At 40.4% G+C, this 25,456-nt stretch overlaps 1 protein-coding gene and 1 pseudogene across 1 annotated transcript in view; both read left to right on the top strand.

The window, feature by feature from the left end:
* The window catches only part of LOC104994195 (chromosome unknown open reading frame, human C14orf37), a 132,844-nt gene that overhangs the window by 25,144 nt on the left and 82,244 nt on the right, over window positions 1–25,456 (top strand). Inside the window, exon 4 of the mRNA XM_010847683.1 lies at window positions 18,181–18,435. Coding sequence (XP_010845985.1) covers window positions 18,181–18,435 — 255 coding nt within the window. The remainder of the gene's footprint in view (window positions 1–18,180; window positions 18,436–25,456) is intronic.
* LOC104994245 lies at window positions 3,932–4,440 on the top strand (annotated as a pseudogene).

Below are 25,456 nucleotides of genomic sequence, written 5' to 3' on the forward strand. Positions count from 1 at the left end.
ATGGCTGCAGTCACCATCTGCAGTGATTTTGGAGCCCATAAAAATAAAGTATGACCCTGTTTCCACTGTTTCCCCATTTATTGCCCATGAAGTGATGGGACCGGATGCCATGATCTTAGTTTTCTGAATGTTGAGCTTTAAGCCAACTTTTTCACTCTCCTCTTTCACTTTCATTAAGAGGCTTTTTAGTTCCTCTTCACTTTCTGCCGTAAGGGTGGTGTCATCTGCATATCTGAGGTTATTGATATTTCTCCTGGTAATCTTGATTCCAGCTTGTGTTTCTTCCAGTCCAGCGTTTCTCATGATGTACTCTGCATATAAGTTAAATAAACAGGGTGGTCATAACTTTCCTTTCAAGGAGTAAGCGTCTTTTAATTTCATGGCTGCAATCACAGTTAGCTGTGGGATTTTTGTAGATGTCTTTTATCAGGTTGAGAAAGTTTCTGCCTTTTCCTAGTTTGCTGAGACTTCTGTTTTTGTTTGTTTGTTTGTTTTTGGTCATTAATGGATATTGGATTTTATCAAGTGCTTTTTCTGAATCTGTGTTTCTGTACCTATTGAGTTGATGATATGGTTTTTCTATTAATATGCTGAGTTATACTGATTGATTTTTGAATGCTAAGACAACTTTGTATTTTGGGGATAAGCCCAACTGTATCATCCTTTTAACCTGTTGGTTTCAAACAGATTAGTTTTGTTCGAACAGATTAGATTAGTTTGAAAACTCAAAAAGTTTTCGAACAAAATAAAATTTAAGACAAAATGCATGACATAAAAAAATACTGTACTAAACTATTAGAGAATATACAATACCTTAAAGCACACAGTAAATATTTACAGAAACTGATCATGTGCTAGACCATAAAGCCATCTTGACAAATTTCAAGAATTGATACCATGCTGGCCAATTCTCTGATGTCTGCTCAATTTAGACATTTAAAATAAAAAGATAAAAAAAAAAAAAATAAAAAAAAATAAAATAAAAAGATAAATTGTCCCATACCTTTGAAAATTAAAAAAAATACTTCTAAATAATTTATGTATCATTTTGCAACCCCATGGACTATAGCCTGCCAGGCTCCTCTGTCCATGGGATTTTTCCAGGCAGGAGTGCTGGAGTGGGTTGCCATTGCCGTCTCTAGGGGATCTTCCTGACCCAGGGATTGAAACCTGGGTCTCCCGCATTGCAGGCAGATGCTTTACCCTCTGAGCTACCAGGGAAGCCCATAGTATAAAATAAGAGTAATTAAAAATGAATCCTAGCGAAATATTCTTTCAAAACTTGTAAGATAAAGATAAATGGATATTTAAAGGGAATGGCAACCCACTCCAGTATTCTTTTTTTTTTTTTAATCTATTTATTTATTTGGCTGCCCTGAGTCTGAGTTGTGGAATGTGTACTCTTAATTGCGGTGTGTGGGATCTAGTTCCCTGGCCGGGGATTGAACACAGGCCCCTTGCAGTGTCTTGGCCACTGGACCACCAGGGAAGTCACGCACTCCAGTATTCTTGCCTGGATAATCCCATGGACAGAGGAGCCTGGCAGGCTACGGACCATGGGGTCGCAAAGAGTCAGACACAACTGAAATGGTTTCTCATAGCACATTTAACCTTTAAAGCTTCTATTAGAAAAGAAGAAAGTCTGAGAATTAATGTCCCAGGCAGCCTCCACTTTAAGCTATAAAAACAAAAGAACCCCAAAGAAAACAGAAGGAATGAAGTAATAAAAGTAAGATTTCATTATCTTACTTTTCCATTTCACTGATCCATGACGGCTTGACTAAGATTTTGTAAAATTTGTATGGAAGAACAAGAGTTCAGGAAATAATTCCCAGTCAGTGCACTGCTAAAGAAAAGGATTAGAGGCGAGGGACACTTGCTCTATCAGATATTAGGACTTATAAAACTCTTACTATATATATTTAGGCAACGTGGTCATGGACAAGGATAATTAAAATAACTAGTGGAACAGAATAGAGAGCATAGAAACAGACACAGTTCTATAGGGGTTCTTGATGTAGGAGAGAGATGGTTTTACAGAGCAGTGGGGAAAGCATTTATTTTTCCCCACAAAAGTTCTGGGACAATTGGTTGTCCATATAGAAAAAATTAAATCAGAGTGAACATAACCTGATATACAGAAACTGATTCCATATGGTCTAAAACTGATGTGAAACATGAAATTCAAAAGCTTGAGAAAAATTATAGAATATCTCACTCCCTAATGGTACACAAGGATTTTTTGAAGTCATGACACAAAAACTGCTCACCACAGGAAAATGTTGATAAATTCAGCTGAAACTGAAAACTTTTATAAGAAGTTAACTAGAAAGGCAGTGAATGTACAACTTCTAAAACTGGGGAAGGTTGGGAATTCCCTGGTGGTCCCATGGTTAAGGCACTGGTCTTTCACTGCTGTGGGTATGGGTTCAGTCTCTGGCGGAGGAACTAAGATCCCACAAGCCACGTGGCCAAAACAACAACAAAAAACTAGGGTAGGTGTTTGTAATACATATAATTTTGTAATACATGTAACTGATAAAGGATTGTGTCTAGAGTAGTGAGAACTCCAAAAAAATCAGTAGGGAAATGACAGACAACCCAAAAGAAGAAGGAGCAAACATGATTAGACAGAGATACACAAACATGATCAAATATACAACCTCAGAAATAATTTAATTACAAAAATGCAAATTACCTCCACAGTGACATACCATTTTATATACACTGGATTTAAAAAAAAAGTGTGACAATAACAAAGGTTGGTGAGGATGTGGAGCTAAGGAAATATATCTAGACATTATTTAGAATGTTGAACACTTCTATTCCTTTGACCGAGCAAGTTTACTTTTAGGAACATGCCCTAAGGAAACCTTTGAATAGATCTATTAGAGATCATATATGAATGTTCGTAACAGTACTATGCATAACAGCAAAAAATTGGCAACAACTAAATAACTCAAAAGTTTGTTCACATATGCTAAATAAATAGTACTAAGTCGGTTCAGTCGTGTCCGACTCTGTGTGACCCCATAGACGGCAGCCCGCCCGGCTTCCTCTGTCCCTGGGATTCTCCAGGAAAGAATACTGGAGTGGGTTGCCATTTCCTTCTCCAGTGCATGCATGCATGCTAAGTCACTTCAGTCGTGTCCAACTCTCTGCGACCCTATGGACAGCAGCCCACCAGGCTCCTCTGTCCATGGGATTCTCTAGGCAAGAATACTGGAGTGGGTTGCCATTTCCTTCTCCAATAAATAGTGACATGCTTGCAAAATGGAATACCATAAATTGGTGAAATTTACAAACTGGTATTTTGTTAGATGTGTGAAACTTAAAATCATAATTTTGAGTGGAAAAAGATCCTGAAGTAAAACATTCAGCAATTTTTTTCTCCATTACATGCTTCTTGTTGTTTTTCTAAAACATTTAAAAAAATTGAAGTATAATTGATTTACAGTATTTCATGTGTATGGCAAAGTAATTCATCATTCAGTAATTTTTTTATGACATTCAGGGGAAGTAGGTGGTTAAGATGATAGAGGAATATGCAAATAGATGCCAAAGTATTAGTAATATTCCAGTTTTTTTTAGCTGAATGTGAGTTCTCTGGGATTTATTTCATTATTAAGCTTAACAGTATAAATATGATCTATATTCTCTTGTATATATTTAATATTACATGATAAAAATGTGAAAACAGTTGGCAGAAATGCTTAAGTTTTAAAGAAGTTTTAAGAAATGTAATGAAATTCTATAACATCTAAATCAGCTTAACATTGAGAGCTGCTGAATTTTGTGGTCATTATTTCAGTAGTTTCTGGGGTTCTTCAACCCCTTCCAATCCCAGGGAGCCATTTGCTGGAGAATGGCTTCAACTCCTTAAAATGAGATTCATTTTCTTTTCTGACTTTTCAGTTTTGCACCCAATTTGATGCCCAAATTAAAAATAAATTGGAGGCAGGTGCAAGCCCACAAGACGGCTGGAGTGGGCCGTCTGTGGCAGGCGGCATTGGCCCTGCTCCTTCCGGCCCACGCCTGCCCGCCAGGGAGCTGTCAGCTTACAAGAAGATTGTTGATCATTATGAAAATCCCCGAAACGTGGGGTCCCTTGACAAGACATCTAAAAATGTTGTGACTGCATTGGTGGGGGCTTCAGCATGTAGTGATGTCATGAAATCACAGATTCAAGTGGATGAAAAGGGGAAGATCGTGGACGCCAGGTTTAAAACATCTGGCTGTGGTTCTGCCATTGCCTCCAGCTTGTTAGCTGGAGGGGTAAAGGGGAAGACGGTGGAGGAAGACTTGACCATCAAAAACAAAGATATCGCCAAGGAGCTGTGCCTCCCGCCTGTGCAACTGCACTGCTCCGTGCTGGCCGAAGACGCCAAGGCCACCTTGGCTGATTACAAACCGAAAACAGAAGAGACCAAGAAGAAATGAGCCCCGGTGATGCCTTGAAGGTCCCACAGGCTGCCAGCCCCTCAGCCATGCAGACACATAGGTGTTGAGAAGCCCTTGCACTACAGTAAGTGAACTCTGAGATCCGTACATTTGCCGTGCACGTTGTGACTCTAACTCAAGCAAAATACACAGCCTAGTTCTGAACCCTCTGGTTTCTTGCAACTCACTTTCATCGCCTTAACCTCGCGTGTGTCTATTTCGATTTATGTGTATGACCCCAAAACTGAAATCAGTAGTGAAATCTCTATTGATTGGGTAGTCATGAAGTGCACAATATCTAATTTTATCTGAATCTTTGGGGGGAAGATTACCAGTAGAAGGCCTTGGTAAGATTATTTGGTAGGACCAAATAATAAGTATTGTACAAGTATTTATGTACAAGTATTATACATAAAACAGATTTTGCATCTATATAATAAATAAAGGAGTATTGTGAGACTAAATAAATAAATTGGAAAACAAAAATAAAATGGAAAATTAAAGCAGTACCATCCCTAGAGCTTTATTTACTCTATGTGTAGAAACCATTCTGCTACAGTGGCTTTTGATTATATTGTATAGGGGCTCCCAGGAAAACACATGGCAACAAACATTTCTTCTTTTAAAAGTCTGGCACTGGAATCTGTCAGAGCCATTCTTTTATGGGGGAAATGGGAGAAAGACTCATATGCTAAGCGTCCACCCAGAGAATTCACCGTTTCTTTTCATTGTATCCTTCATCTTCACATGCCCTAATCTATGTGGCTTAGTTTTGATTATAAACTTTGTAAAGAGAAAGAGAAGTTTGACTCTTAAACCTAGTGAATAAATAGGCAAAAGATAAGGATTCAAATTAATCACTGCTGTTCCAAAGAGTTTTAGTTGCTCAGTTGTCTCTGACTCTTTGTGACCCCATGGACTGTAACCCACCAGGCTCCTCTGTCCATGAAATTCTCCAGGCAAGAATACTGGAGTGGGTTGCCATTCCCTTCTCCAGGGGATCTTCTCAACTTTGGGTACCAGATGCGAGGAGCCAACTCATTAGAAAAGACCTTGATCCTGGGAAAGATTGAAGGCAAAAGGAGAAAAGGATGACAGAGGATCAGACAGTTAGATAGCATCACCATCTCAATGAACATGAATTTGAGCAGACTCTGGGAGATAATGAAGAAGAGGGAAGCCTGGTGTGTTGCAGTCCATGGGGTTGCAAAGAGTTGGATGTGACTTAGCAACTGAAAAATAAACAACAATTGCAAAGAGACAGAAAGTTCAGGTAGGAGCCTATTACTGTAAGTCAAGGATAGCCAGGTCATGTTGGGGAACAAGTGTTACTGGTGGGGTTCTTCCTACTCCTATTATTGGGATGACAAATTCTCAACCAAGGGTTCCCCTTGGACTCATCAATAATACTCTGGAAATGCTAGCTATGTCTCTGTCTTCTAGAGCTGTAAAACTGTCTAAATGGTGATACAAATAGAATGAGAGAAATGGAACATCTTTGGTGGGAACTGCTTATTGAATGGCAACTGGACTTTGCAGTAGAATCAGATTACTCAGGCCAGGACCACAAGACAAACTTTCTCCAATATCTTCTATTGATTTTGTTGGGGGAATCATGGCCCTGGCCCTGAAAGGAATGAAAACTTTTAGTTTTGGTAACCAGAGGTGGAAATGTTTGCAATAAATAAAGAAAAGAGGCCTGACCTAGAGAGTCAAAAATCTGGGGTCTCACAAACTTGTTTGAGGCTCTGCTGTGATATTTGAACACCCAAGGCAGTATATCACCAGTAAAGTAGATTGTAAGTAATACAGAATTTATAAAACTTGCTCTGCTTAGTCAAGTATGTATATTTGGAGGATAATGTCTGCACAGGCTTCTCACTGCAGTGGCTTCTCTTGTGGAGCATGGGCTCTAGGGCTCACAGACTTCAGTACTTGTGGCTCCTGGACTCTAGAGCACAGAATCAATAGTGGTGGCTCACAGGTTTAGCTGCTCCCTGGTATATGGGATCTTCCCAGACGAGGGATCAAACCTGCGTCTCCTATGGTAGGCAGATTCTTTACCAGTGAGACACTAGGGAAGCCCTGAGCAATGCTGCTTTCTACAGGTTCTTTTTGTTTGTTTGTTTTTGGTGCTACCTTTAGATAGAATAATTGTGTGTGTATGTTTTATGTTGATCCACATGCTTCTTTGGGATTCAGATAAATGAAAATAAAATTTGGGGTTTATTTTAACAAAATTACAGAATCCAGAAAGCATTACCCTATGGCCATTAACATATAACCTGATAGTGTTATTTGAATGAGTTCTTCATTTAGTTTCAGTTCTTGAAATCAGAGATTTTGTTATTGTTTCTGGCACAGTTTGCTGAATGCTTATTTCATTTTGTTGTCCTTTGTTTTCAGAAGTGTTCATGACATCATTATTTCTCTTGGGTGCATCTATTGAAAGACTGGGCTAAATACAGATGAGTTTTTCTTCAGTTTTTATGAGTGAAAGATGAATGCATACAACTCTGGGTTATTTTGTACCTGTCCATTTGATATGTTGCCTTTGTGCTTATTGCAGGATTACTCGGAGGAGTGTGTTACCCATTGCTTATTATTACTCTGTGTTTCCTTAGATCCAGCCAGTTGTTAAAAGCATAGACCTAGTTAACTGACTAAGCATTCACCCATCCATCCATCCATTCAAAAAAGATTGAGTCGTGACTTCTGCCAGGCACTGGGTTAGTCATTGGTGATACAACAGAGGACAAGATTATCTTTCCTTTATTCAATGGTTTCCCACCTTTTGGGGTCAAGCTGCTATAAAATACATTATTTTGCTAATATTAGAAAGGTGATCATACCTTTTTGTTACTGATCTGTAATAGTAGTCAACGGTCCACTGAAAATCGTGGCAGGGTACAGATGATATACTACTAAAGATGTTTAACAGCTAGAGAATGAATGTAACCTTCTAAAAATAAGAAAATTCCCTGGCAGAAATCGATAACGAGGGAATAAGGCTAGATTGAAGGAGAACTCATACAGTTCATACGGTTCACAGGGTTCTCAAGGCAAGAATACTGAAGTGGTTTGCCATTCCCTTCTCCAGTGGAGATCCAGTAAATCCTAAAGGAAATCAGTCCTGAATATTCACTGGACGGACTGATGTTGAAGCTGAAACTCCAATACTTTGGCCACCTGATGCATAGAGCTTACTCATTTGAAAAGACCTTGATGCTGAAAAGATTGAAGGCAGGAGGAGAAGGGGATGAGATGGTTGGGTAGCATCACCAACTCAATGGACATGAGTTTGAGTAAGCTCCAAGAGTTGGTGATGGACAGGGAGGCCTGGTGTGCTGCAGTCCATGGGGTCACAAAGAGTTGGACATGACTGAACAACTGAACTGAACTGAACTGAAGGAGGACTCTCACTCCTGTAAGGCTTGTATTCCTCTTCTTTTCTCTGCACAGTCTCTGACACTTTCTTTTCTATCGCTATGTCCTCAGATATACTCAGGTATTAAAAGTGAAACCTTATAAACTTCTTTGTGTTGAAGGTCAGGGTTGGTGGTAAAAGAAGAAGACTTTTTTCTTTCATCCCACACATCAATCAGGGCCCTTCCTTTTCTGATGATGTAAAAATTATATACTACTCAATCTGGTGTTTCTGAAGAAAGTGCTCCTTGGTTTTATCATCTGACTTGGAGTTATATGTCTCATGTCAGGCATTTCAGGTGGGGGAGGAGAAAGAAGACTTTACCAGGGTGGGTGAGTACGGGAGAGATCGAGATACCTTGACCTAAGCAAGGTCCTCTCAATTGTGTTGTGAAGGCCGCAACCGTGGCCTAGATTTGCATAGATGCAGCTCTCTTTTCAGGATACAAAAGGATGGAGGAAGATAACTTTTGAGGTTCCTTTCATTATTTTTATAGCTCTGTAGTCCTCCTCCCACAGCTTTATTGATGTATAATTGACAAACTGTAGGATATTTAATGTGTACACCATGGTGATTTGATATACACATACATTGTGAAAGAATTTCCACCATGAGATTAACACATTCATCATCTCACATGTTTACCTTTTTAATTTTTGGTGAGAACATTTTAAGTTCTCTTCTCATAGCAAATTTCAGTTGTACAATATGGTGTTATCAGCTGTAGTGACCATGTTATACATTAGGTCCTCAAACTTTATTCATCTTATAACTGAAAGTTTGTATCCTTTTACCAATTCTTCCTCTTTTTACCTCCATTCATAGACCCTGTCAATCACTTTTCTAGTCTTTGTTTCTATGAATTAGACTTTTAATTCCACATATAAGTGATACCATGTGGTATTTGTCTTTCTCTGACTTATTTCACTTAGCGTAATGTCCTCCAGGTTTATCTATGTTACAAGTGACAGGATTTCTTTTTTTTTTTTTGAAGGCTTAAATAATATTCCACATATATACATACACACACATACCTGCAGGTATAATATAAATTGCATAATATGAATAATATCCCATGTATATAAATATTTAATAATATATACCACATCTTTGTGCATTCATCCATTGACCAGTACTTAGGTTGTTTCCATACTGTAGCTATTGTGGATAATGCTGCTGTGAACTTGGAAGTGCAGAGATCTGTTTGGGTTTAAGGTTTCATTTCCTTTGGATATATACCCAGAAGTGGGATTTCTTTTGTGTGAAAGTATTAGTCACTCAGTTGTGTTCGACTCTTAGTGACCCTTTGGACTGGGGTCCACCAGGCTCCTCTGTCTATGGAATTCTCCAGGCAAGAATACTAGAGCAGTTAGCCATTCCCTTCTCTGGGGGATCTTTGCAACCCAGGGATTGAACTCGGGTCTCTCACATTGCAGGCAGATTCCTTATCGTCTAAGTCACCAGGGAAGCCCCTGGGATCATATAGTTAGCTCTTTTTTAGATAACAAATGAAAACCTACTGTATAGCAGAGAACTCCATTCTATACCTAACTCTATACCTAAATGGGAAGGAAATCCAAAAAGAGGAAATGTATGTATATGTATGGGCTTAATAGCCCAGATCTGAAGTTATTGATATTTCTCCTGGCAGTCTTGATTCTAGCTTGTGCTGCATCCAGCCCAGCATTTCTCATGATGTCCTCTGCGTATAAGTTAAATAAACATGGTGACAGTATACAGCCTTGATGAACTCCTTTTCCTATTTGAAACCAGTCTGTGGTTCCATGTCCAGTTCTAACTGTTGCTTCCTGACCTGCATACACATTTCTCAGGAGGCAGGTCAGGTGGTCTGGTATTCCCATCTCTTTCAGAATTTCCCACAGTTTGTTGTGATCCACACAATCAAAGGCTTTGGCATAGTCAATAAAGCAGAAGTAGATGTTTTTCTGGAACTCTCTTGCTTTTTTGATGATCCAGTGGATGTTGGAGGTTTGATCTCTGGTTCCTCTGCCTTTTCTAAATCCATCTTGAACACCTGGAAATTCATGATTCACTTACTGTCGACGCCTGGCTTGGAGAATTTTGAGCATTACTTTGCTAACGTGTGAGATGAGTGCAATTGTGCGGTAGTCTGAGCATTCTTTGGCATTGCCTTTCTTTGGGATTGGAATGAAAACGGACCTTTTCCAGTCCTGTGGCCACTGCTGAGTTTTCCATATTTGCTGGCATATTGAGTGCAGCACTTTCACAGTGTCGTCTTTCAGGATGTGAAATAGCTCCACTGGAATTCCATCACCTCCACTAGCTTTGTTTGTAGTGATGCTTCCTAAGACCCACTTGACTTCACATTCCAGGATGTCTGGCTCTAGGTGAGTGATCACATCATCGTGATTATCTGGGTCATGAAGATCTTTTTTTGTATAGTTCTTCTGTGTGTTCTTGCCACCTCTTCTTAATATCTTCTGCTTCTGTTAGTTCCATACCATTTCTGTCCTTTATTGTGCCCATCTTTGCATGAAATGTGCCCTTGATATCTCTAATTTTCTTGAAGAGATCTCTAGTCTTTCCCATTCTATTGTTTTCCTTTATTTTGTTGCATTGATCACTGAGGAAGGCTTTCTTATCTCTCCTTGCTATTCTTTGGAACTCTGCATTCGAATGGGTATGTCTTTCCTTTTCTCCTTTGCCTTTCGCTTCTCTTCTTTTCACAAGTATTTGTAAGGCCTCCTCAGACAACTGTTTTGCCTTTTTACATTTCTTTTTCTTGGGGATGGTCTTGATCCCTGCCTCCTGTACAATGTCATGAACCTCCGTCCATAGTTCTTCAGGCACTCTGTCTATCAGATCTAATCCCTTGAATCTATTTCTCACTTCCACTGTATAATCATAAGGGATTTGACTTAGGTCATACCTGAATCATCTAATGATTTTCCCTTTCCCTAACCTGCATCCCTATGCAGATGACACCACCCTTATGGCAGAAAGCAAAGAAGAACTAAAGAGCATCTTGATGAAAGCGAAAGAGTAGAGTGAAAAAGTTGGTTTAAAACTCAACATTCAGAAAACTAAGGTCATGGCATTTGGTCCCAACACTTCATGGCAAATGGTGGAGAAGCAACGGAAACAGTGACAGACTTTATTTTTTTGGACTCTAAAATAACTGCAGATGGTGACTGCAGCCATGCAATTAAAAGACACTTGCTCCTTGGATGAAAGGTTATGACCAACTTAGACAGCATATTAAAAGCAGAGACATTACTTTGCCACAAAGGTCCATCTAGTGAAAGCTATGCATTTTCCAGTAGTCATGTATGGATGTGAGAGTTGGACTATAAGGAAAGTTGAGCGCTGAAGAATTGATGCTTTTGAACTGTGGTGTTGGAGAAGACTCTTGAGAGTCCCTTGGACTGCAAGGAGATCCAACCAGTCCATCCTAAAGGTAATTAGTCCTGTATATTTATTGGAAGGACTGATGCTGAAGCTGAAACTCCAATACTTTGGCCACCTGATGCGAAGAACTGACTCATTGGAAAAGACCCTGATGCTGGGAAAGATTGATGGTGGGAGGAAAAGGGGATGACAGAGGATGAGATGGTTGGATGGCATCACCAACTCAATGGACATGAGTTTGAATAAACTCCAGGAGTTGGTGATGGACAGGAAGGCCTGGTATGTTGCAGTTCTTGGGGTTGCAAAGAATAGGACACAAATGAGTGACTGAATTGAACTGAACTAAATGACCCAGATAACCATGATGGTGTGGTCACTCACCTAGAACCAGCAGTCCTGGAGCATGAAGTCAAGTGGGTCTTAGGAAGCATTACTATGAAAAAAGCTAGTAGTGGTGATGGAATTCCAGCTGAGCTATTTCAAATGCTAAAAGATGATGCTGTTAAAGTGGTGCACTCAATATGCTGGCAAACTCAGCAGTGGACTGGTAAAGGTCAGTTTTCATTGCAGCCCCAAAGAAGGACAGTGCCAAAGAATGTTCAAATACAATTGTGCTCATTTCACATGCTAGCAAGGTAATGCTCAAAATCCTTCAAGCTAGGCTTCAACTATCTGTGAACCAAGAACTTCCAGATATACAAGCTGGATTTAGAAAAGGCAGAGGAACAAGAGATCAAATTGCCTACATCCATTGGATCATAGAAAAAACAAGAGAATTCCAGAAAAAAATCTACTTCTACTTCATTGGCTGTGCTAAAACTTTTGACTGTGTGGACCACAACAAACTGGAAAATTCTCAAACAGTTGGTAATACCAGACCATTTTACCTGCCTCCTGAGAAGCTTGTATGCAGGTGAAGAAGCAACAGTTAGAACTGGATATGGAACAATGGACTGGTTCAAAATCGGGAAAGGAGTACGTCAAAGCTGTATATTGTCACCCTGCTTATTTAAGTTATATGCAGAGTACATTGTGGGCTGGATGAAGCACAAGCTGGAATCAAGGTTGCCAGGTGAAATATCGATAACCTCAGATATGCAGATGACACCACTCTAATGGCAGAGAGTGAAGAGGAACTAAAGAGCCTCTTGGTGAAAGTGAAAGAGGAGAGTGAAATAGTTGGCTTAAAACTCAACATTCAAAAAACTAAGATCATGGCATCCAGGCCCATCACTTCATTGCAAATAGATGGGGAAACAATGGAAACAGTGACAGACTTCAGTTTCTTGGGCTCTAAAATTACTGCAGTGACTGCAGCCATGAAATGAAAAGATGCTTGCTCCTTGGAAGAAAAGCTACAAGAAACCTAGACAGTATATTTAAAAGCAGAGACATCACTTTGCAGATAAAAGTCCTTATAGTCAAAACTATGGTTTTTCCAGTAGTCATGTACGTATGTGATAGTTGGACCATAAAGAAGGCTGAGGGCTGAAGAACTGATACTTTTGAATTGTCATGCTGGAGAAGACTTTTGAAATCACTTGGAAGCATGGAGATCAAACAAGTCAATCCTAGAGGAAATCAACCCTGAATATTCACTGGAAGGACTGATTCTGAAGCTGAAGCTCCAAAAGTTTGGCCACCTGATGCAAAGAGCCAACTCATTGGAAAAGACCCTGATGCTGGGAAAGACTGAGGGCAAGAAAAGAGGAGGAGAAGACAGAGGATGAAATTGTTGGATGGCATCACCAACTCAACGGACATGAGTTTGAGCAAAGTCTGGGTGATAGTGAAGGACAGGGAAGCCTTGTGTGCAGCGTTCCATGGGCTCACAAAGCATTGACATGACTGAGCAACTGAACAACAACCACCTGGCTTCCCAGGTGGCTCTAGTGATCAAGAACTTGCTTGACAATGCAGGAGACATAAGAGATGTAGGTTTGATCCCTGGATTGGGAAGATCCCCTGGTGATGGGCATGGCAACCCACTCCTGTTTTCTTGCCTGGAGAATCCTACAGACAGAGGGTCTTAACGGGCTACAGTCCATAGCGTTGCAAAGAGTCAGACACGACTGAAGTGACTTAGTATGCATGCATGTATATGTATGGCTGATTCACTTGGTCATACAGCAGGAACTGACATAGCAGTGTGAAGGAACTATACTCCAATTAAAAAAAAAATAATGATAAAATTAAAAAGAGCTAACCAGCTCTGGTTAGCTGGCTATTTTTCATTTAGAGTATAGTTACTTTGCACTGCTATGTCAGTTCCTTCTGTATAGCAAAGTGAATCAGCCATGTGTATACCTTTATCCTGTCTTTTTTGGATTTCCTTTCCATTTAGGTTAACACAGAGCACCAGGGAGAGTTCTCTGTGCTATATAGTAGATTTTCATTAGTTATCTATTTTATACATTGTAGTCTATATATCGGAGAAGGCAATGGCACCCCACTCCAGTACTCTTGCCTGGAAAATCCCATGGATGGAGGAGCCTGGTGGGCTGCAGTCCGTGGAGTCACTAGGAGTCGGACACGACTGAGCGACTTCACTTTCACTTTTCACTTCTATGCATTGGAGAAGGAAATGGCAACCCACTCCAGTGTTCTTGCCTGGAGAATCCCAGGGATGGGGGAGCCTGGTGGGCTGCCGTCTACGGGGTCGCACAGAGTCGGACACGACTGAAGTGACTTAACAGCAGCAGCAGCAGTGTGTATATGCTGTCTTCCATGATGGCTTAGACGGTAAAGAACACGCCTGCAATGCTGGAGACCCGGGTTCGATCCCTGGGTTGGGAAGATGCCCTGGAGAAGGGGATGGCAACCCTCTCCAGTATTCTTGCCTGAGAAATCTCATAGACAGAGGAGCCCGGTGGGCCATATTACATGGGGTCACAAAGAGTTGGGCACGACTGTGTGACTAACACTCTACATTTCCATAGTGTGTGTATGTGTCAGTCTCTGTCTCCCAATTCATTCCACCCACCCCTTTCTACTTGGTATCGTGCCCTCTCTGTTTGTGTCTCTGTTTCTGCTTTGCAAATAATACCATCTATACCATTTTTCTAGATTCCACATATATGCATTAGTATACGGTATTTGTTTTAGCTCTATATTTTAAAGAGGAGGAGCTAACTGAACACATTGAGGACCAAGTGTAAGTTATCCTTGGTGGTTGGTGGTGGTCAGAGGACAATGGTTCAGTGATAAAAGCTGGAAATCGAGGGCTCAGAGCTCTGGCTTCGCCTTTGCATTCTCAGGGGGTCAGAATCATATTGTCATGATATTCCTATCAAGAACAACCCTCTAGGTTTGTGGAGAGGAAAAGTAACTAAAAGTGATTTTACAAAGTTTAAAAATAAAATAAATTTTCTTTTTAGCTCATCACCAATTTCTGTCTACAGGAGGATGGTCAGTAAAATTGTCAAAAAGCCTTAATGATTCCTGATAGTTTTCTCCATAATCCAGTGACTCTGTTACTTTTTCCTATCCGCTGTCCTTCTCAGCTTCTCTTTAACTGGAGTCCCTGGCCCATCTTTTTTCCCCCTCCAGCTTTATTGAGATATTAATGACATATAACATATATAAGTTTAAGATGTATAAGGTGATGATTTGATACCCACACACATATATGTATATATATTGTAAAATTATTACTGCAGTAAGGTTAGTTTACACTTCCATTCCCTCAAGTAATTACCAATTTTTGGTTTGGTGATACTATTTGAGATCTATTTTCTTAATAACATTCAAGTATATAATGCAGTGTTGTTAATCATTGTCACCATGCTTTAGGTTAGATCCTGAGAAATTACACATCATATTGTTGGGAGTCTGTATCCTTTTCTGGTTCATCTTTATAATCATTCTCTTCACACACAATCTACTGCTCCTTCCTTAGTTGAGCTCTCCTAGCAAAACTTGGCCCTGGTTAAATGTCTCTGCCTACTCCACTTATCCACCCACCCATTCAGTGATGTGGCTGAAGAAAAACACACTGATCATCTTAGTATGGTTTGCTTTAAATTTATAACATTACCGATGGACTCACGTGGACTCATAGGGTTGCCTGGCAATCTGACCACATCCACCAGTTTTGTATTTGACCAAGGAAAGAAATATGACAGCTTTCACATGCTCCATGCCCCAAATCTAGCCACCGGCCTGCACCTGTGACCCTGCAGAGGTGGGTGTGTCCAAGCTGGCCATGCGCTGCATTCCCTCCCCTCTCCGTAATAGCAGAGAAGCCAGTCTTATATGGTGGACACTGTGTGCCAGGCTTAGTTCTAAGTACCTGATATATTAACTAATGTAATCCTTACAACAGCCCTGTGTGGCAGGACTCACACCAGTTTTACAGTGAGGGAGCTGAGGCACACCAGAATTCAGTAATTTGTCTGAAACCACTCAGCATAGTAAGTTAAGTGGCTCCGGAGTCCTTGTGTGTCATCTCTCTATCACACCTCATCTCTCAGGACATTTCTCCTACTGCTCTTCCCTCCGCATCATCAGTTCACTCCTTTCTGCCAGATCTTATCAGTTACAGGCAAATTCTAACAGTTTCTGCTTTCAGAACCTACCCTTGAGCCCATATCTCCCTCCAGCTATCCCCTAATGTCCCTGTTCTCTTCTCCAAATTTCTTGTGTTTTCTCTACTTATGTCTGCTTCCTTTTCCCCAATTTACTTTAGAAGCACTTCAGTCTGACTTTTGTCCCTACCATTCCAGGAATACAACTTTTGTCAAGTTCAAGAATGACTTCCCAAATGTCTAAACCAGAGGGACAGTCGTCGTTTCTTACTCAGCCCCCTACTCAGAAATGTTTTCTTCTCTTGTTTTGGTTTTCTCCTGCGGTCACTTCTCTGTCTCCTTTGCTGGATCTCCCCCTGCTGGCCAACCTCTAAATGTTTGATTGTCCAGGGCCTGGGCTGGCCCACTTCCCTTTCATCCACTCTCATTCTCTTGATGATCTCAGTCAGTGTCAAGGCCTTAAATATAATTTATAAGTTGATGACTCCTAGGTTTTTATTTCTAGCTTTGACCTTCCTTAGACTTCCAGCATTTCCATTTGGCTGTCAGAGGCACAAGTATCACCCAATTAATATATTTCACATAAAATTCTTGATTTGTCTCTTTAGTTCTCATTTTTAATAAAGTGAGATATTCCTCTCACATCCCACATTGTAATTATCAGCAGGGCTCTACCTTCAAATTACATCTCAGGTCTGATCACTTCTCTCTTTTTCTAGGACTACACCCTCATCTGAAGCATCATCATCTATTCCCTGGATTTTTGCAATAGCCTCCTGTGGGTCTCCTTGCTTTGTTTCTTGCTCTAAGATAACCTGTTCTCCACCCTGTAGCCAGTCATTCCTTACAAATCTGCTTTAGATGTGGCCTCTGCTTACCCCTGATTTCCTTGCTTCATGTATTCTGTCTTGTCACTCACTGCCTCTCAGCCCAATCTTCTTTGCCATTCTTTGAACACAGGCTTTGCCTTTACCATTCCCCGTCCTCCTCTGCTGGGAATCTTTAATGATCTAAATTAAACAAAAGAATTCATTATTTTGGTATGATCTCTGTTCAAACCTTACCTTATTAGAAAAACTTCCCTTGATCTTGCTATCTAAAATAGTAGCACCTGGCATTTTCTGTCTTCTTGCTGGTTTTAATCAGAGTGCAGTATATTGCATATCTATTTATATATCTCTTTGTTTGCTGTATGTCTCCTGAGTGACATATCAGCTCCATGAAGGCAGAGACATTATTGTGGTATTCCTAGTGCCTGGAACTAGGTGCTTGATAAGTATTTGTTTAATTTTTGGAATAGGGGCAGGTATTAAATCCTATGAAGGTAAAGGATATATAAGAATGAAAAAGATTAGAAGTAATATTTTTAAGTTAAGAAAATCTGTAAATGATAGCTGAAAAGGAGAAAATTGTCTGGAAGAAGGAGAGTCTCCGAATTCTTAGGTGGCTTTAATCCTCTGTTTTCTCTTCAGCCTTTGAAGAGAGTTCCATGTTACGGTCACCACTGTGTTCAGAGCCAAGAGGGAGAACAAGGAAAAGGCCTTCAGTGGATTTGTGGGCCCTTATGGAGGGTTTCAGGGGTGCCTTCATAATGTGGATGGGAGTTCAGAGTATTCCTAGAAAATTAACATACGTGAAATAAAATGAAATTGGGGATCTTATGTTCCTTAAACCTACACCTCTTGAAGCGTCACAGATGGACACATTATGTACTTAACTCATATGATGCTGCTAATGATAGTGATTTTTTCTCACATGTTTCTTTTCTGACTGTCCTTGACCAATGTGTCATTTCCTGATCCCCTTTAGAATTGGATTGAGAACGCTCATGTGACCTTTCCCCATTTCTTGGGTCCCTCCTGTGTAAGGAGAACAGATGCAGGAGTGGATTAATGTACCTCTCAGTTAACATTGTTGTGAGTTCTATTCACTGATGTGGAAGAAGAGCAGAAAGAAAACTATGTCAACATAATGAATTCTCTTGTTTAGTATTATGAGATAGAAAAAGACTGGAACACTTCTTTTAAATTCTGTTAGTATTTCAGTGAGCTTTCTAACAGACAGATCTGTAATGATCTCCAGAAAACAGGAAGATGATGTTTGCTACCCTTTTAATTATAAATATGACATTAACAAAAATCCCTATTACCTGAACTTTAACTCCCAATAAACATGATGCATGATAATTATCTGACATAACTGTGGTTTTGAAAGTTTAAAATGTAGGTATAGGGTGGGCATGCAATCCCTCAAAGCTCTTCTTGCTCAACTTTAATGATAAAATATGTTTTAACAGGCCAGTCATGTTTATTTTGTAGTGTTTGGGTCATTTCAAAAGATTCATTTGTGTGCACTGCCTGTATTTCTTCATGTCCCCTTTGCTTTCCTCTTTCCTAGAGGGAGAAGATGATGAAGATGAAGAGGATGAAGAGGAAGAAGATGAAGAAGAAGAAGATGAGGAGGAAGATGAGGGAGATAAAGATGCTGACTCCCTGGATGAGGCCTTGGGTGACACCGAGCTGCCTGGGTTCACGTTCCCTGGCATCACGTCTCAGGAACCTGGCTTAGAGCAGGAAAACGTGGTCTCTTTGGAGGGAGTCACCTTCCAGGTGCCAGATGCCATCCAGTGGGAACAGCAGAATCAGGGCCTGGGTAAGAGTCATGTGTGTTTCTCTCCTTCCTCCCTCCCCTCATCTTACTTTTCTTAGGCGACAACTTTCTTTCATTGGCATTGATGATGGAGCAAAATGGATTTTCTTTTTATGGATGTTTCATTTTAGTTCTCACTTCTTTCTCCGATATGTTTATATTTATGCTCTTCAGTAGCCGGGTTCCAGTCTCCATCTGCCTGAAGAGCACGGTTACCTTAATTTTTGGAAAGAGTTCCATCGTTCCTTCCCAGCTGGAGGACAGCTGTTGGCTCTGGGAGGACTTCCAATTGGGACAGAATTGTGCGTAACCAGTCAGCTGCCCAAAGTGTCATGAATGCACTGGAGTCAGAAAGCAAATCTATTTTGTGATCCCCTCCTTTTAGAATTTCCTCCCTGGGAAGTTCTTCCTTCACTTCTGGGTGAGCTTTTAGCCATCCCCAATATGTTTCTGCTCATTCTTGTGGTTGCGTTTCATCATCAAATATAATCTCTTTTTATCACTTGGTGTCCAGACAACCCCAAGCTTACTCTTTCTTGGGCATGGCCTGGAGTTTTGGCGAGAGACTCTCTGGAGGCAGGCTGACCCCGACCTTGATACTCTCTTGTGGTCAGCAGGGATGCTCCTCTGTCTCTTCTTAACTTTTTCTGGAGGGATACTGTTTAGCTCTGGGTGATTGTTTGAGGCCTCACTCTGTTGACCTGAGGGGAAGTGACCTCTGCTCCAAAGAAATCTCCTCCCTGAAGCTCTCTTGATCTTTAAAAGGCCCAAGGATACCTTCAGTGCAGCAGAGGTTTGATTTAACAGTCATATAACCAGTGTTTAGAGTATTTCATTGAAAATTTGGATGTTGATCTCAGATTTTGCTCTGGAATATCATACTAGTGTATCTTGGTGCCTTGGTTGAAACTTTCAATTTAGAATCTTATTACATATGATTTCTTAAAGATTGTCCTTCTCTCCTCCCATGAAAACCCTTTCAGATTAGCAGTGAAAAAGGGTAAGTGCATGTGCATTATAATGAGTATGGAGTGGGGAAAAATCACATTGTCTGTTTATCACAGGATTGAGTAGTTTAAAAGCTCTCTTGCTTTTTTAAAAGCTCAAACTGAAGTTGGTAAAACCTTTAAAGATTTACAGTCTAAGGAGAAATCTTTCCATAATCTCTAAAACTAAGGAACATGTGTAAGGATCTTTAATGTCATCTTCTCTTCCCTTATAGTTTTTTTGTGAGCTGTCCTTTTGATGTGGTTAATTAATTTGTCCAAAAAGCAGAACCCCTACTATGTTCCTTTGTAAGGTGTTAGAAACACAGAAAAAAACAAGGCAATGCTTTTTCTTGATTAGAGCAGAGCCCATTCGTAAAGGTTTCAGCGCAGGATGGTGATAAAAATGGGTTATAGGAGGGCAGAGTAGAAGTGTAGAAGGAGGCCATCTAGAGTCGCTTGGAGAGTTTAGAGCTGTCACCTGAAGGATATATAAATAGGAGATAGCTTGCAAGGAAAAGAAACCAAAGAAAGAACATACGCAAAGGCATTGGAGGGATGAAAGAGCATATACAGATGGGCTGGCAAAGAATGTTGTTAAGTGGGTAAAAAGAAGTTCTAGGAGATATAATAGCAGACAAGGTTGGAAAGGTAAGCAAGGATGCATCATGAAGAGCTTTGACTGCCAAGAGGTTTTCACTTGTCCTTTATGAAAACTGTTCTGGTGATAGTGTAGTGGAGGAGGAGGGGAGGAGCATGAGATTGGGGAGAGAGAAAAAGGCCACTTCTGAGATCCGTGAAATGTCTATGTGAGACATAAAGAACATGAAGTAAGGCAGAGCAAGTGGGATGAATGGAAAAGAGTCAACCTGAGAGCTTTTGTCATAGGTACTAATGGATTTGGGGGATTGAGGAAAAATAGAGGGAGAGTTGAGGATGATTTCTAGGTTTTTAGATTGGGTGAACAGGTGGAGAGTGATGCCTCTGACGAAAAAAGGGAATAAAGGGAGCAATATGAACTTGGCATTTTAGGGAGATGATGAGCTAGTTTTGGGCATGTTGAATATGAAGAGCCTGTGAGGTGTCCAGGAGGGTCTTAGATTTTGTGTCTTGAATTTAGGGAAGAGGACTGGGACTGAGAAGTTATTCTGGGTTTATCACCAGCTGCTGCTGCTGCTGCTGCTAAGTCGCTTCAGTCATGTCCGACTCCGTGTGACCCCATAGACGGCAGCCCACCAGGTTTCCCCGTCCCCGGGATTCTCCAGGCAAGAACACTGGAGTGGGTTGCCATTTCCTTCTCCAGTGCATGAAAGTGAAAAGTGAAAGTGAAGTCGCTCAGTCGTGTCTGACTCTAGCTACCCCATGGACTGCAGCCCACCAGGCTCCTCCGTCCATGGGATTTTCCAGGCAAAAGTACTGGAGTGGGGTGCCATTGCCTTCTCCTATCACCCTCTAGGTTGGCATAAAGGTTGTAGTTGAAATGTAGCTGGGATTTCCTGTGGAGTGTGCTTATGGTAAAGAGAGGAGGCGATAAAGGATGTGTTTCCACTGGGCAGGCAGACGGTATTAGTATATGTGCATACAATGCTATATTTACTAAGTTATTTTCTGAACAAATTTGGCATGTAATTGGGCAGTAATTACTTTAAAAAATATACCAAGTGAAGCTGCTAAAACCTCATAAGTATATCAAAATATTATCAAAGTATTACAAAACAAACACAAACACTGACCTGGGGACATGTGAATAAATATTTGGTCTCTTCAGGCCTGAACAGGCCTGAAATGCACCTGTTCCACCACTGGTTGAAATGAATGAAATAAAATGCAAAATACCAATGTAACTTATTACAGAGGTTAAACACAAAAATCTACACGTCAAGTGACTCCTCAGGTAGTAGATTTATGACATGAAAGGATCATGGATGGTTGAACAGTCTTTTAAATATGGATTGGGTGAATATTCAACGACTGTACCCCATTCCTGGAGAGAGGGTTGTTTTTGTACCCTCTCTGTAGGGAGAAGTACTGCAGGGAGATCATATGGCCTCTATTCCTGGATTGTGGTCTAGGAAGCCAATTTCCACCACTTGGAAAGTTGGCATACTATCTATGATAATGATAAGCAATTGGAGGAACTGTGAATCTTAGAAAGATTTGTAGAGGCTACAGTTCAAGGCTAACGTGATCATTTGAGCTCTAGCCTTACCGTGTTCCTCAACACAAATTTACCACTGAAAAGGAGCCAAATTTTTAAGAAATCAACTTTATTGAGGTATAAACTATATATAGTAAACTGCACTCAGAGTATGCAATTTGAGTCTTGTACACATCCATACAGCCTCCATCTCATTGAAAATGCAGAATTTCCATCACTTCCCCTTTTTCCCCCCAGTTATTCCTCATGTCCTATGCAGTCCATCCCTCTCTCAGTCCTCAATCCCAGGTAACCACTGATCTACTTTTAGTACTACAGGTTAGGTTGCATTTTCTAGAATTTTATATACGTAGAATCATGTAATACATACTCTTATGTGTCTAGCTTCTTTCACTTAGCATAATGATTTTGAGATTCAACCATGTTGTTGTCTGTATCAATAATTTGTTCCCCCTTTTTAAAATTAAAAAAACCTTATATTTATTTGGTGACATCATGTCGTAGTTGCAGCATGCGGGCTCTTCGTTGCGATGTGTAGTCTTTCCTCTAGTTGCAGCATGCACCTAGGCTTAGTTGCCCCAAGGCATGTGGAATCTTAGTTCCCCACCCAGGGATCAAACCTGCGTTCCCTGCATTGGAAGACGGATTCTCAATCACTGGACCACCAAGGAAGTCCCTAATTTGTTCTGGTTTTATAGCTGTGTAATACTCAACTGTATGGATATGCTACATCTTGTTTATCTCATCACCTGTTGACGAACATTTGGGTTTTCCCCAGTTTTTGGTTAATAGCAGTTACATTTTAAGGTGTGTAGGGCATGAGGTGGAGGGTGAATAGCCCAGTTGTCCCCTTGTCTTGCCTCCTGAGTCCAGCCTCCATGCATGGCTAAAGTTTCTTAAATTAGTAATACCAATTTAATGATTTGTTATCACTAAGGTGATTTGTCACTTTAAAAAGTGATTTTGGACTTCCCTGGTGGTTCAGTGGTTAAGAATTTGCCTTTCCATGCAAGGGAGTGGTTCAATCTCTGGTCTGGGAAGATCCCACATGCCTCGGAGCAGCTAAGCCTGTGTGCCACAACTACTGAAGCCTTTGTGCCTAGAGCCTGTGCTTCTCAACAAGAGAAGCCACTGCAATGAGAAACCCTCACAATGCAAGAAAGAGATGCCCTGGCTTGCTGCTACTAGAGAAAGCCCATGTGGAGCAACAAAGACCCACCAGAGTCAAAAAATAAATAGACTAAGTAAATCAATTAATCAGTCTTTTTTTTTAAAGTGATTTTCCCAAGTCTTGACATTTTGGTTTATATCAGATTTTTTCTTTTTATAAAATTTACCATTTCCCTGGATGTCTCTTACCTTTTGCTGCCACTTCTTTTCTTGAAAAATTCAATTTGCCAACATGTTTTTAGCATTCTAATTTTCATGGGAACCAAAACAAGGAAGTCCTTCCCGTTCTCTACTGTGGGAAGACTGGGTTGGGTTAGTAGTGCTTGTGTCTAAGATTTTATTAGCTCACCATCTTTTTCTTGGGGGGACAGGAGTATTTACTAGTAACTCAAAACCACTGACAACTTCTGGGTCAGTATTAATTGATATAGTTTCCTAAATGCTCTCAGATCACATGATAAAGAGGGGCCCCTCCCCTGTTTGTGATGGATTTTGTGGTACCAAGAATAATGGCTCCCCAGTTGGCTCAGACAGTAAAGAATCTGCCCACAAAGTGGGAGACCCAGGATTGATCCCTGGGTCAGGAAGACCCCTGGGGAAGGGAAAGACTACCCACTCCAGTATTCTTGCCTGGAGAATTTCATTGACAGAGGAGCCTGGCGGGCTGCAGTCCACAGGGTCACAGAGAGTCTGACACGACTGAGCGACTAACACTTGTCCTTTTTTCAAATATGTTTATGTCCTAATCTTTGGAACCTATGATTACGTTGTCTTACCTGGCAAAAAGCTTTGCTGATGATTAGGTTAAGGATCTTGAGATGGAATGGTTATCCTGGATTTTCTGCAAAGGTCACACAAGTGTATTCACAAGTGTCCTTATAAGCAGGAAGAAGACAGGTCAAAGTCAGAAAAGTAGATGTGATGACAGAGGGAGAGGTCAGAATGATGTGGCCAGAAGCAAGGAATTCTGGCAGCCTCCACAAGCTGGAAAAGGCAAAGAGATGAATTTTCTTCTTGAGCTTCTAGAAGGAACACAATCCTGCTGGCACCTTAATTTTAGTCCTTCAAGACCCATTTTAGACTTTTGACCTGTAAAACTATAAGACAATAAGTTTGTATTGTTTTGAGCCCCTAACTTAGTGGTAATTTGTTACAGCAGAAATAAGAAACTAATACAGATTTCAATAAGTATTTCATGAGCAGCTTCATTTTAGAAAGCAGAGCTACATGGCAGCTGTAGGGTGAGTGTGAGTGTTGTAAACTTAACTATAGTTTTTTCTTAATGAATCACTAAAAATGCAAAGATGGAGGCCTCTAAAAAGTAATCTAATTTAAAACAATTTTACTTTAATTGACCATCTTATTCATTTCTACTTTTAAGTGGGTTGTTTTATTTATAGATGATCACATCCTATTTTACAATATGAATGGTATTCCAAAGCAAGTGCTAAAACCCATAGACACCTTTAAAAATGAACATATTGAAGTGGGTAGTTGGAATTGGCTAAGAATAATATACACTCTTTGAATAGATTATCATTTCATTTTCTGTGAAGAAACAAGAGGAGAAAACTTAGATTACTTTCTAAGGCAAAGCAGTAGATTCATGGCTTAATTCTTTGCACTTCTGTTTTCTGTTGTCACATACACATTGCCTCTAAAGCTTTGGAGGGAAACAGCCCAGTTTCTTGATCTTGCTGTTGGGAGGTATGATTGTGGACTGAACTGGTAGGCTGTCAGGATAAAGAATCAGGAGCGAAAGTTCCATGTTATGGCTGAGGTGCACTGATTGTAGTGTAGAGGAAGTTTTTTTTTTACATATGTAGAATCAATTTCTTTTCTGATCTAACAAGATCATTTTCAGATTTATTGGTAGGAACCTGTAGAGAGCAGATACTGTGACCCACACTACTTCTTATCCTTTTGTAATCACATGATTATTCTTTTAAAATTATAAAATCAATATGGCCAAAGTTGAGTCAATGTATCCATTTTGACATTTAAACATTTCCGATGTAATATCTGGTGATTCTTTACTTTGTGCATTCTGAATCTGCTAGGATGCCTTTAGCTACAGGTAGCAGAAACCTTAAATAGACTTAAAGAGTAAAGAAATGTATTTTCTCTGAAAACAAGAAGTCCAGAGATAAGGCTTCTGGGTCAGTTGACTTGAGTAGCTCAGCGGCCATTGGCGACTCAGTTTTTCCATCTTACCGCACTGTCCTCCCTTGGGATGTTGACTTTGGCCCCAGGCTGGTCTCCTTACAACTGTAATGGCTTGAAGCAGTTTCAGGTGTCACACCTAGACAAGACATTGTTCAAAGAAGAAGACAGTCTTTTTATTGTGTTTCTTTCTCAGGAGAGAAGAAGCATTTCCAAGAATCCTCCAGCAGAATACTCACTTTTGATTGGCTGAAATTATGTCACATGCTGGTTTCTAGACAGTCATTGGCAAGTGGAATGTGAGGCTGCATGTCAGCCACCATACCTATTTTTTTTTTTTATGAATTATTTCTTTTTTTAATTTTATTTTATTTTTAAACTTTACATAATTGTATTAGTTTTGCCAAATATCAAAATGAATCCATCACAGGTATACATGTGCTCCCCATCCTGAACCCTCCTCCCTCCTCCCTCCCCATACCATCCCTCTGGGTCGTCCCAGTGCACCAACCCCAAGCATCCAGTATCGTGCATTTAACCTGGACTG

Source organism: Bison bison, unplaced genomic scaffold (genome assembly GCF_000754665.1).
Source record: "Bison bison bison isolate TAMUID 2011002044 unplaced genomic scaffold, Bison_UMD1.0 scf7180017864254, whole genome shotgun sequence".
NCBI classification, from domain to species: domain Eukaryota; kingdom Metazoa; phylum Chordata; class Mammalia; order Artiodactyla; family Bovidae; genus Bison; species Bison bison.